Here is a 13459-nt window from a genome sequence, read left to right as displayed (position 1 = left end):
CAAGAGAGGTCATTTCTTACCACAATAGATAAAGGGAGATAATCAAATAATATATTCCTATAATTTAAATGTATTTATCTTTCGCTGTCCTAGAAGTTAAAGGAAAATATGACTAACTTTAAAAACACAATGCAACTATAATATATATATATATATATATATATATATATATATATATATATATATATATATATATATATTGTATTAATAAAGGTGAATTAGCTTTTCCACTGTTATGTCTTAATTTGCTTTATTTTGTATCTATTTATTACACCTCTGCAATATATTGCTTTCTATAGATTTCCTTTATATACACACTAGAAAATGCTTCAACCAAACTATATATTAACTATATTAATCTCCTAAGTTTATTCATTTTATTGTTAAGAACAGACGAATGCGAAATAAAAACAAAATTAGGAATCAAAATCAAATATTTATTTTGTAGGAGGAATGTGATTGATCGTAAAAAATTGAAATTTGAAAAGAAAATTACTTTACTTTGCTTATATAGAAGATGAAATGAGTTTTTGAAAAGGGTTTTGTGCACCTGTATATTTTTTTTTTTTCACCTTTTTGTTTCTTTTGATTTTGTCTAATCTTTTTTGACTGCCTGTTTTTAGGATATCTGTGTCTGATGCCGAAAGGTAATGTAGTTAGCATGATTTTTCTCAGGATTTTGTAGCTGTTTATAAAGATAGAATCAAAAAGCAACATTGGCATATGTGAGTGCAGTATATATATATATATATATATATATATATTGCAATTTCATATGTTTATAAAATAATATATTACATTTGTATTTTTTTGTTTTAGTATTCAACAGTGCTCAATACATGAGTATAGTTTTAGTAGTAGTATAAAAATATATTTATGGCAAGTATGATACACAAATGTTTGTGTTTCATTCTGGAGGATCTCATCAGGCTAATTGCATGGATTTACATTCTATGATTTTTTTTTTCTAGGTTGAACCATTCTCATCACTATTTCCAACCAATCCATACTTGATTTTATTGCCCTCCCCCACCACTTGTTTATTTCAACCAATTAATTTTCCCCTTTTTGTTTAAAAAATTTTTTTTTTTGCATTATTCATTTCTAAGTGTGTCAAACAAAAAAAGGGTGACCTCACCAAAGAAAAGCTGAATCATTTCCTTTATCACCTAATTCTTTTGTTAACTCGATTTTAACTTTTGCATCTATTTCTATAATATATTAGATTTCAGATGTAAATTATTAGAGATTGGCAGGTTAATTACATTGATTTACTATATTGCTAAAAATTTAAATTTTAAATTTATGATATTAGGGTGTGAATAAAATGCAAACAAAATACAGTGAACAAAAGTATTAGATTATAATGGAAAGACTCAGCTCTGCTATGACATCGTAAGGTCACCCTTTATTTACTTGACCCACTTAGAAATGTATATTGTCAAAATCACACTCCTTCACTGTAAAGGTCCCTAAATGCGGGAAGGCTTTCTACTTTAATAGGTTTTTCCCTTGGACAGCTAGACTTTGAAATTCCCTTTGTGCAACCTGTTTCCCTGACTGTACTGACATGCAGAAGTTTAAATGTTATGTAAACTAGCATCTTTCTCATTTCCCTTAAACATGGTCCCAAATAATAAACCCTTATGTCCAAGTGATGATATGTCTTGTTTGAAGTGAATACAAGTAAAAAGAATAAGAAAATCTTTTTTCAACAAAGGGAGGAAAATTCATTGGTTGAAGGAAAGAATATGTAGTGAAAGGGGGGGGGGAATAACATAAGAGTGGGAATAGCACGACTCTAAAAATGAGCATAGAGCATCAATCCATGCAATTATCCTAATGATTTTTCTAGAAAATGAAACCACCATTTCCGTGAAGCTTATTTGCCATAATTATATTTTTATACTGCTATATATCCTTCCAAAAATGTTTCCAATCTAAACCTGCATGATTTGTTTTTGTTTCCATTGCTTCGTTGAATGTTAATTAAAAACCCCTTGTTATTAGCAACCACTTACTCTGATTGGCTTTGATAAGATAAATGCATCGTTCATATTCAGTGTTCTTTCTGAGAAATGAGGTTATTCATAGTTAAATTATTTACTTTTTTTTTTTTTTTTTTACAATTTTCTTCAACTTGGTAACTGCCATTTTCACATTGTTTCGCTTATTGGCCTTCTTTAGGTGAAGCATCCATTTGTTGTTGATTGCCACAGAAACTGTAACTACTTACTACATACTACTAATGTTATATTTTCAATAACAACTCGTTACATAAGTGATTGGGTCTTTTATATTGCCTTGTCTGGTGCTGTTGTTTTTCTTTTATTGTTACATCTGTTTAACTGAGATGAATAAAACTCTTCATGCAGGAAAAACCCATACATTCACTGAGAGTTTTATTAAAGGTTTTATTTTGGGGAGAACTGACTTTGGAGAGAGAGAAACATGTTTTTAGCTAATTATTTAGTTATTTCTTAACTGAAAAAGGACAGAGACATTGAAATAACATTTCACAGCTTGATCATTAAGTTGTCTACATTATTAACGATGTCCCCTTTGCACAGTTTCCATGGATTTGAAAATCTTTGTTTATCACCACTCAAAAAACGTGACATCATTCATCATTGTGACTCATACCTTTGTTTTGTCTATGCCGTTTAGCTTTGACAATCTCTGCTTAACTCAAAATTAAATTTAAATAAAACCAACTGTTTAACATGAAAAGAAATACCATCAAATTTGTTAAAATAATTGCACAAATATTTGTCGGTTCAATCCCTGATGAAGGAACTGAAAAGAAAACTGATATCAAATAATCTAAATGTCACGGAATGCAATGTGAGATCAACTTTTTAAACATAGGGTTCATTTTGAAATTCTCAGAAGGTTACAATCTACAACAAAAAAGTACCTGAAGACGGTCAAACAGTACACTAGCCAAAACATTGTGAAAATGACAACAAAAATAGAAACCCGTATGCCATTATGGAAAAAAGTAAAACTTGTAGACGAACAAAGAATAGATGGAGAGTGAAATGTATCAAAGAAGCCGGGCATATGTTGGGTGACAATGACCTAAGTAGATCTAGTATCAAATTTAATACAATAAAAATAATACTTAGAAATAGTAAGTTTGAACACCAGTGTGTGTGTGTATATATATATATATATATATATATATATATATATATATATATATATATATATATATGTATATATATATATATGTATATATATATATATGTATATATATATATATATATATATGTATATATATATATATATATATATGTATATATATATATATATATATATATATATATATTGTAGAGCAATATTGGTACTGTCACTTTAAAATCTGACAAAGAGGAATAGCATGTGACCACCCTTTGTGGACTCTCCCTAGCCCATGTTTAGATGTCCACAATGGATGGTCACATACTAATCCCGTTTGTCAGATTTTAAACTAATAGTACCCATGTTGTTCTAATTTTCTTTTGTAATATATATATATATATATATATATATATATATATATATATATATATATAAATATTATGCTCTTATTTAAAAAAGAAATTTTAATAATCTAGCACTCTGTTGGGGGTTCTCTCCAACAAATCTTAGAAAGATATATCTGTAGTAATACAACTAGATGATATTAGATTTAAAGTTTTCAAAATTCACACTCCAATTATTCACATGGATCTGTAGCATTATGGTTAAAGGTGTTGTGTAATAATTAACTATAAGTGACAGTTTACTGGAGATTAAAGATTGAATATTTACTACAGGTGATAATGACAATGAATAACCAAGAAAATATTTGTGCAGAATAAGAACTGTGCTATTATTAGAATTTTTAAAACAGTTTATGTAAAACACCAAAAAGTTCTGAAATGCTGAGCCAATGAAATTGCGGCAATCGATGCCATTTTAAGAAAACATTTATTTGTTATCAATTTATTATATAAAAACTAAATGTTTAACTTGATTTGAGGAAATAATAAAAATCAACAAAAATAGTTGTTTGTTAATCAAAAAGTAAATATTTATTCATGAAACTTACCTTACAATGAGTGTTTTTTTAATTTTAATTTTTTCTAAGTTTGGTAAATTTGTCCAATTACTCGTATTTTCTTCATAACAGCAAAAGAAAATATTGTTTTTATTTTTCATCAAATTATCTTTGTAATAACAAATAATATAAAAGAAAGAATTGGTCAGAATTTATGCAAAAACAACACAGAAAAAAAACACAAAATTTTTATTTAGCACTTTTTGTTGTTTTACATAATCTGCCTAGAAAATTCCAATGATAGCACAGTCTTTATTCTGCATAAGTACCCCTAAAAATTAACACTTTTACCTGGTCGTGGATGACAGAATGACAGAATGAGAATAATTTACCTCTGTAGATATTTCCAAAACGTTTAAATATGTCTTCCTCTTTTAGAAAACAGTTATTTCTTTTGTAAATTTGAGCCAATGTTACTTGGGGTAATAAGTTTGGTTCTTATTTACAATTTCCCCTACAATAAAAAAACAAAAATAAAACATCTGTATGATTTACGTACCAATGACAAAATAAATACCATATTCCAAAAATCACGTAAATTAATCAAGTAGTTTTATTTTTCAAAAGAAAATCAAATTTTATGAGTAACCAAAGAGAGCCTGTCTTGTCTGCTATTTTATAAACTAAGTCAAGAAACAAAGGGAGATAACTCAACAATAATTCAAACTTACTATTAATCGTTTAAAATGATTTTCTTTATAAAAAAAAAACTACTTGATCAATTTATGATTTTTGGAATGTGATATTTTTGTTTAGTTAGGGATTTTACAGATTTTTCTTTATTTTTGTTTTTATATTGTGAAATTCTGGACAAGAATTTTAGCTTTAAAGTTTGAGTCAATCTTTTGTCACTTATATTTTTTTTTACCTTAACCATTTTATTTTTTGAACAAATGTTTGATCAACATCCCAAACAAGCATTACACCATCTGACCTTACTCAAACAGATAAATTCCCATATGTAAACAAAACACATATTTTTAATTTATTTTTAAATGTTTTTTTTTTATCTTATATATAAAAAGTGATGAGAAGTCCCCTCTAGCTTTGACTGGAATAGTTTTAACAACAAAAGGTAGATACAAATATCTGATTCTTAAGTAATTTCAACCAGATTTTGGTCTTTGCTTAAAAAACAAAATTTGGCGATTGTACAATGTAGTTAACAGGAAAAAGGGTCAAAGAAAAGAAATTTACAACAAATAACTTTTACCCAATGCAAAAAAATTTAATCCATAACACTGGGACTTTTCACTTTTGGAAATTTTTAAAGTGTTTTTTCAGATTTTCTATGTTTTTGAAGGCATGCGAGAAGAAATTAAAATGGTTGACTGATATGAAAAATCGAAAATTAAACAAAATTACTGTTACCAGTCGGTCAAATATTTTATTTTTGATTGATCTTTACATTTTAGAGCTACTGAATCTGTTTTAAAGTTTATATCTATTTCAAAATATTGTGCACTATGTGGAATTATTCACTTTTGCGTGATGTAACTGACATTTTGTTTTTCAAAGTCCTATAGCAAATCTGAAAAAAAAAAGTAAAATAAACTCAAAAAAGAAAAAACAAGCAGTTCCAAAACTGAAAAGCTACGCAGATTGATAGATGAGATTTTCTTGCATTTAGTAAAAGTTATTTGTTGTAAATTTGTTTTCCTTATCTGTTTTATTTCCTGTTAATTATATTGCACAATGTTCAATATTTTATTTTAAATCTATTTCTTCACTATTTTATTTCTTGAAATGTTATTCTGTGATCAAATGAATTTAAAAACAAACTTTTGTTTTCATTTGGAAAAATTCAATGTTTTAGTCACATAAAATACAGTGTCAGACTAAACTTGTTCCTCTCAATTACAAACATAATTGGGGTACTAACAATGCATTTCTTTTTTTCATTTCTGTTCTCGTATTTTATTAAGAAATAATTAAAAAGTTTTGACTTCAAGCATTTCTGTTCACGTAGCAAATACACAAACCTATTTGTTTTTTTTTTTGTTGAGTTAATGTTTGTGAAACATACAAATTATCATATAACTATAATACTTATATAAAACAATTGATACAATTACATGTAAAAACAAAAATGAATAAATTGCTTTGTCTAAAACAAATTGAATTTTTAACAAATCTTTCACCATATGATTTATAAATAACTAGAGTGGGGGGTTCTGGCATTGCCCGGTTGTAAAATACTGTTAAATATAATATTTTGATTTATTGAGTCAATTTAAAAAAAAAATAAAACAGACTTGAGTGCCATCTGGCAGAACTGAAACTGAAACAAAATTTTTTAAGCGAAAACGAAAAAAATTGCTTCATGCTGGGCGTGAACTTGCAAAATAAGCAAACATGTTATCGATAAGACCACAATGACACAGATGTTATGATGTTGCAAATTTAGCCTTTTAAAATGTAACAACGAATCGACCATTCACGCATGTGCAATTAACAAACTGCGTCGAAACCAAGAATTTTATATGACCCCCCCCTTCAAGCGAAACAACATTTCTACATGAAATAATTGACAATTTAAATTTTTTTGATATCATGTTTCTGAGAGATCGCTTTTTCTAATGATACCAAGTTCGTGCCTGGTTGATGCGCATGACAAAAGATTTTAGCAGACATACAAACACAGACACAGACGGTTGAAATTTATATAATAGATTAAAAACTAAATCTGTTTAATTCAATGCAACTGATAAAACATTCTAAAAATAAAACCAAACAATTGCTTTGTCCAAAATAAGTAACCCCATTAAACTTTTAACAAAACAACTGCCAAACACAAAACATAACTATTAAATTTCTAAAAAGTGACTTTATCCAAAATGAATGGCACTATTAAATTTTAAAAATGGCTTAATTACAACTAAATCACACCATATTTCCTTAAAAGATTGTTTAACTCCAAATGAGAGTAAATTAAAAAAAATGAACTTGATTAACCTAAAAAAATACCGTTAGATTTGAAAAACAAAGGATACTATGAAATTTCCAAAATAAAATTGTGTATCCCCTCCTCCCCCAAAAAATGACATCAATTTCTCTAAAAAAATATACTTAACCAAAAGTTTTTTTTTTTAAAAAAGATGGCTCCTAAATGATGCAATTAAATTCCTTAAAAAAAATTAACCCAAAACAAGTAACATTAGATTTCTGCAATCAATTTGAAAATCATTTTGAAAAAATGTTCGACATTTTTAATTAAAAATTTAAAATGTCCCCTTTCTGATTTTACTGTTTTATGTCCCCCTCCCATGTATGTATTTTTGTAATGTGCATGACTTGTCCAACTAAAACCTTACCATGAGTTATCTCCCTTCTTCTATGAAATGTACTATAGTTACAATTCTGTATAATAGTGAATATCTGTTGTGTTGTAGTTGCACCCGTTTAGTTGTTTGTGTGTCATAATCGTTGTTGTTTTTTGTTTCTTTTTCTTTTTGTTATTGTCCTTTTTATTTGTTACTAATTGTATGAACTCGGAGTTACCCGGGATTCATTAATATCATTTCAGATATTTTTCATTTGGTTTGCACTTTTTAAAAATTAGACACAAAAAGGAAGTTTCGTTTTATTTTATTTTTTTTTGCTTTTTATTTTGATAAATATTTGAATATTAATAAACAATAATAAAGCTCATGTAAGGGACATAACTCCTACTTTAACCCTCAACTTAAAGTAGGAGTTATCTCCTTTTATTATTCTTATTATTGGTAGAAATACTGCTATAATTGGCGAATTTCTTTGTCTCTATTGTAACTACCTGCCTAATCAGAACAAGTATTTTCAGAAACTGAAAGCAAGAAATGGCTAGTCAAAATGAAATATCGATCTGTCAGATGCAATGTTGTTTACGATTGAAGTGGAGAATCAGACAGACATCTTTTAAGATTATAAAAGCACAGGATCTGAATTGTTATTCGCTCTCAGTTGGGAAGCATTGGTAAGACTTTAGTCAGATTGATAATTTCAAAATCAAAAATTTCATCAGTATATTCATATTCTAGAATATTATGTGTGTGTGTGTATGCCTGGCGACATGGCATTTATAGACACTTAATTTCCTTCAAATTCCAGGCACTTAATTTCCTTCAATTCAATTCTTCAATTGCCAGTGGGCTAGTGGATAAGATGCTAGCCTACAAAGTAAAGGGTGGTTTTGTAAGTAGGTTTGAATCTCTTGACCTGCAGTAATTCCTACATTGATATTATATAAGTGTCATTTAGGTATAAAAATATTTATTTGAAAAGTATATCTATTGTGTACATTTAGGCAGCATTTATTCATTCAAGCAAACATTCTTAAAAATAACAAAAAGCTTCTGCTTAATTAAACCTTTTTTATTTTGAACTTATGATTTTGTGTGTGTTAAAATTAATATAAGTTCCATGTGTATCCTGAACATTTTCGCTTCTTCATTGAATCATCATCAGGTGAAAAAACTAATGAACAAAAAAGCTGAATTAAAGAATTTCAAAAAGTAGCTGTGAAATGGACGTTTGGAGAATGCTTTCAAACTGTTCAGTAGAGACATTAATGTGTGTGTGTGTGTGTATATATATATATATATATATATATATATTAGTATAACTTTACCTCTCTAAAAATTGCCAACAATTATTAATAAAATTCACAATCCATTCTGCAATCAAACCATGTTTGTCACAACTAAACGTTTGTCACTGTCTAACTTGTCCACCAGTTTCGGTCATAATTGTCCAACAGCCTTTGTTTTATCGCCATTCAATAATAAGCACACGTAGATACTATATACAAAATTGACACTGCCCTGATTTTTGCTGCGATGATCCTCTTCAACTTGGGAATAATCTGAGGATTGTTTTAATAGACATTATCTTTATGAAAACTCTAGATTAAAAAAAAATCTGGTTTAAAGTTTGGTAAGTGTGAAGCTCATTCAGTATCACATCACATACTGATGAGATGATCACTAAAGTGTCCCTACATATTATTGAATGTGTTTGGATTGCAGAAAGAATTATGAATTTTATTAACAATTACATATCGGTATTTTTGTGAGGAGAGGATAAAGGGTCACTCTATAATTATTTTATAAATATTTAACTTGCAAAAATTACTAACAAGTTCAATTTTAGTGTAGGTACCATTAGAATACCACTCCTTTTACACTCAACCTGTACATAAATTTTGTTCATATCCAGAATTCCTCCAATATTAAAAAGCAATTTTTTTTTTTTAAATCTGTACGATATATATCCCATGATAAAAGAAAAATATATTCCAAAAATCATGAAAATTTATCAACTTTTATTTTTATAAAGAAAATCATTTTTAAGCAATTAATAGAAATTTGTAGGCATTACAACATAAATTTGATAAGTATGAATCATTTTTGAATATCTAACTTCCTTGAGATTATTTTCAAAATAGAGCATGAGACAGTCGCTCTTTGGATATTAATAAAATTTGATTTTCTTATGTAAAACTACTTAATCAATTTATATGATTTTTGGAATATGATATTTTCGTTTTGTCACAGGTACATACATCATACATGTGGGTCCACAAATGTAGGTTCCATGAGACAATCTTAAACTTGAATGTTAAGAGCAAGTGCTGAATTGTCCATATTAAACCAATTTTGCGTCTAACTTGGCCATTGTAGGTAGTTGGGTTAATAAAATACAACAGCAAATATGCTTTCTATGTAATGCTTCAAACCAGAGCAACCGACGTTTGAAATCAGAACCATTCAATTATTCTATGTCTTTAAACAAAATAACACAGGTAAATAACAAATGAAAATGGCCTTCTAAATTGTTTGACATGAAATTGTTTTTCCAAATTTATTTTAAAACTTTTAGCAAATCGAAATCAAGAATAAAAACATTTTCATTGTCATAATCCATGTTTATTTTTTAAAAACTTTCCATTAGTGGGGAGGGGGGACATTCAGCTTCCTGCCGGTCTGTTAGCATTCAGCTTCCTGCCGGTCTGTTAGCATTCAACTTCCTGCCGGTCTGTTAGCATTCAACTTCCTGCCGGTCTGTTAGCATTCAACTTCCTGCCGGTCTGTTAGCATTCAGCTACCTTCCTGTCTGTTAGCATTCAGCTATATGCATCTCCGCAGTTGCCTGTATGTTTGTTGCTAGTATTCATTCATACTTGTTGGTCTTCAGTTGCTTGTCTGCTGGCATTCATTTAACTACTCACCTCTATCCATTAGCATTCAGCTGCCTACCTGTCAGAATTTGCCTGTCTTCCTACTTCTTAGACTTTTTGTCTCTTTTTTTTACAATTTGTCCATGCCTCTTATCAATTTCCCTTATTGATTTGATTCTTTGTTAAACTTTTACCTGCAATCTACCTCCTGAATATTAAATAGGTCTCTTATTTAGAAGAAATGGAAAAAAATTATAGGTCATTTGGATTATCCATAATTATAAGTCTGATTTTCATAAATATTTATTATCTGTTGAAATTATATGTGTGTACGTTTATATATTTGTGTGTAGGTTTCATTCATAAACTAATTCACTGATCATTATGACTTTTGTAACACAGCTGTGCCTTATATTTTATTTAGTTTTATGCAAAAGGGGTGCTAGCCTGTTGTGAAACTTGAGATATCTACGATTTTTGTGAGATTTTAACAATTTGTGGACACAAAGTCTAGTTTGAAAATTTAAATATTTCAGATTTGCATTGAATTTCATAGTCATTAAAACCAATTAAGCAAGAATCTCTGAATTTCAATTTCTTTTCAAGACCCTGTAAAATTTTTTAGAATTTCTAGAATGAAAATACTGTAAGTTGAAATAAGGATTCTAGATGTTCAATAGCTTTATATCTTAAGTTTAATCTTCATAAGGGAATATAACAGTGAAATGAATTTTATCCATCCTGGATAGGTATTCTTTTAGCCTATATATATATATATGCATATATATTTATTAGTGTTGAGAATCTGAATTGGAAAAATCAGAATTTTTGTGGTATTGGAATTGAAAAGATTTGAGTTGTATTTCAATTCCAAAAACGATTTTTTAAAACTTCTTTCTTCACAATAAAAAAATGAAGCAAACATAAAAAATTTGCTTATTTACAACAGAAGACTAAGAACCACAGACTAGGAATCCATTCCAAGATTTGGAGTCTAATTTAATTTTTTTTTATTTGTAAAAATATGGTAAGCAAAGTCAATATTCTGGAGTTTACTTGCGCCTATTGCATTATCAAGCAATTCACAATTGAGTATTAAAACACTGGGGGTGGACAATGGGGGAAGGTTATTTTACTGGGGTCACCTGACCTTGGTTGTTGGGTGATGTGTGTATATCGTTTGAAATAATGTTTTTATTGTATTTTTTGTTTGAAATTTGTAAAAACCTAATGCTTATTTCCTTCAGAAATTAAATCAATTTTCAATTTATGGAAAATTAAAAAACGTATGACTACTAAACTATTATATAAAATAGCTATTTTCTTTGAATTGAGGTAAAAATTGTGCCAGTAATAATGACACAAATGGATAAATAGGGAAATATGGCACAAGTGAAAAATGTAGATGGAAATCTTACAAGGAATTAAAATCTTGGATACAATAAATAAAGGAAAAACGTTTAGAACTTTTCAGATTAAAAAGAATTAAAAAACGAAATTACATTTAAACATACCCCCCCCCCCAAAAAAAAAATTGAAACTATACTTTTTCTTTTTAATTTATTTATTTATTTATTTATTTATTTTTTCTTTTAGGTGATTACGTGAAAAATAACACTAAATTTTAGAATTTAGAGTGGGGGCTAGTTGTGCATATAAATTTAATATAAAATCATCTTTCATTTTTAATATTCTTTTTTTTACCACTAACCCTAAGTCTGACTAGCAAAGTCATAAAACCCACACACGTAATCATTTTTTTTTTTAATAGCTTTTAACAATCACATATTTTATACTATAGTTTGATTGGGAACATTAACATGATGGAAGATTTGAAACAAAATTCATTGCATGTCATTAAAACAATGATTACATGTGAAAGAGGTGATCATTTTATGTTAAATTTGTATATGACACTGATATTTTGTTGGTTTATTTATTTTTAGCACTAAGTCTTTCAGGCTGTTTACATGTAATCACTCTAAAAAATAGAGAATTGTAATTTTCTTTTGAGGTTAATTACCATAGGTAGCAGAACTCTAAAAAAATACCCTATTGTCTTTCACATTAAAAAGTTGTGAATTAGTGGGGGTGGTGTAGATTTTACAAAGTAGCGGAAAAATGTTTAAAAATTACATTTTTTGTCAAGAAAAAATACTGATAAGGATTTATACAAAAAAATTAAATATAAAACAAAAAATAAAACAAAACTTTTGTCTAGGATTCTGTTTTGTGAGGGGAATCTATCACCACACTTTCCCCTAAACCTGTCAATTGGACTTTTAATAAGTAGAATACTTATTTATTATTTATTTTTTTAATGGTGAGTAGACAATGCATTGTGGATGCGTTATCAGCAGCTCAAGTAACTCTGGCCTCTCCTAATTTGTCCCTCAGTCCTCATTTGAGTGATTTTTCTGATAAAGGGAGAAGAAGCTGTATTCTAGGTCGGCAGTATTTTGCGTGAACAGTAGTCTGAGTTGTAGGACATTTTCTGTTTCTGTGTCTGTCCTTCTGGCCATGTCACTAATAAGGGTGTTGGAAGTAAACGTTTCATCTGAGCTGACATTATCCGCCTGATAGTAAGGGACCCGAACCTTTGATTAACCACTAAGGCGACTGTTCTCTCAGCAGGTGCAAAGTACTGGGGCTCCTGCATTGCCATTTGGTGAATGGATTCAGAACCATGCAGTAGCTTCTGGTGAGGCTTCTCTCTGCCATATTAGTGGGTAATTGTTATGGCTTTAGCTTTTCATGTGCTATAAAAAAAAAAGTTTCTTAGTTCCTTTTTCTCTCTTACTTTCCTTTTCTGCCCTGCTCTAAACAAGTCTGTCAACCTGTTCCAGAAATCCCAAAAACTCCATGAAAAGTCTCCAGAAAAAATACATAAATAAACTCAGAACTCCAACTTCAACGTAAACCCTCACTACATGTCTCCTTCTCCAACATCAGGGATCTACGTTCCAACCTTCCAGAGATTGAATCCCAATTACAGGAGACTAAACTAGACCTATTATTTCTAAGCTAAACTGGCATTGGACCGACAATTACCCTAGATGAGTTTGTAATTAAAGGTTACTCTAACTTAACATCCAAATCTGACCCCCAATATTGCCATAGGCATGGAATATCTGCCTACATTAAAGATGGCTTTTCATGTGGTAGAGAGGACCCTAATTTACCCTATATGTGCTTCCGGGTTGCACTTGCTCAAACTA

At 29.0% G+C, this 13459-nt stretch overlaps 1 protein-coding gene across 4 annotated transcripts in view; it reads left to right on the top strand.

Moving 5' to 3' along the window:
* Positions 1 to 13459, top strand: part of LOC145263176 (uncharacterized) — a 256016-nt gene that overhangs the window by 101746 nt on the left and 140811 nt on the right. For 2 of the 4 annotated variants that reach the window (XM_080120214.1, XM_080120211.1), the window contains exon 9: positions 624 to 647. The exons of the other annotated variants lie outside the window; for them this stretch is intronic. In XM_080120214.1, coding sequence (XP_079976340.1) covers positions 624 to 647 — 24 coding nt within the window. The remainder of the gene's footprint in view (positions 1 to 623; positions 648 to 13459) is intronic. 4 annotated transcript variants of the gene reach the window in all.

Source organism: Euprymna scolopes, chromosome 38, assembly GCF_053919585.1.
Source record: "Euprymna scolopes isolate OS-2025 chromosome 38, ASM5391958v1, whole genome shotgun sequence".
Lineage (NCBI taxonomy): Eukaryota > Metazoa > Mollusca > Cephalopoda > Sepiida > Sepiolidae > Euprymna > Euprymna scolopes.
Note: the sequence above shows the minus strand (reverse complement) of the source record. Positions and strands in the feature narration are given on the sequence as shown.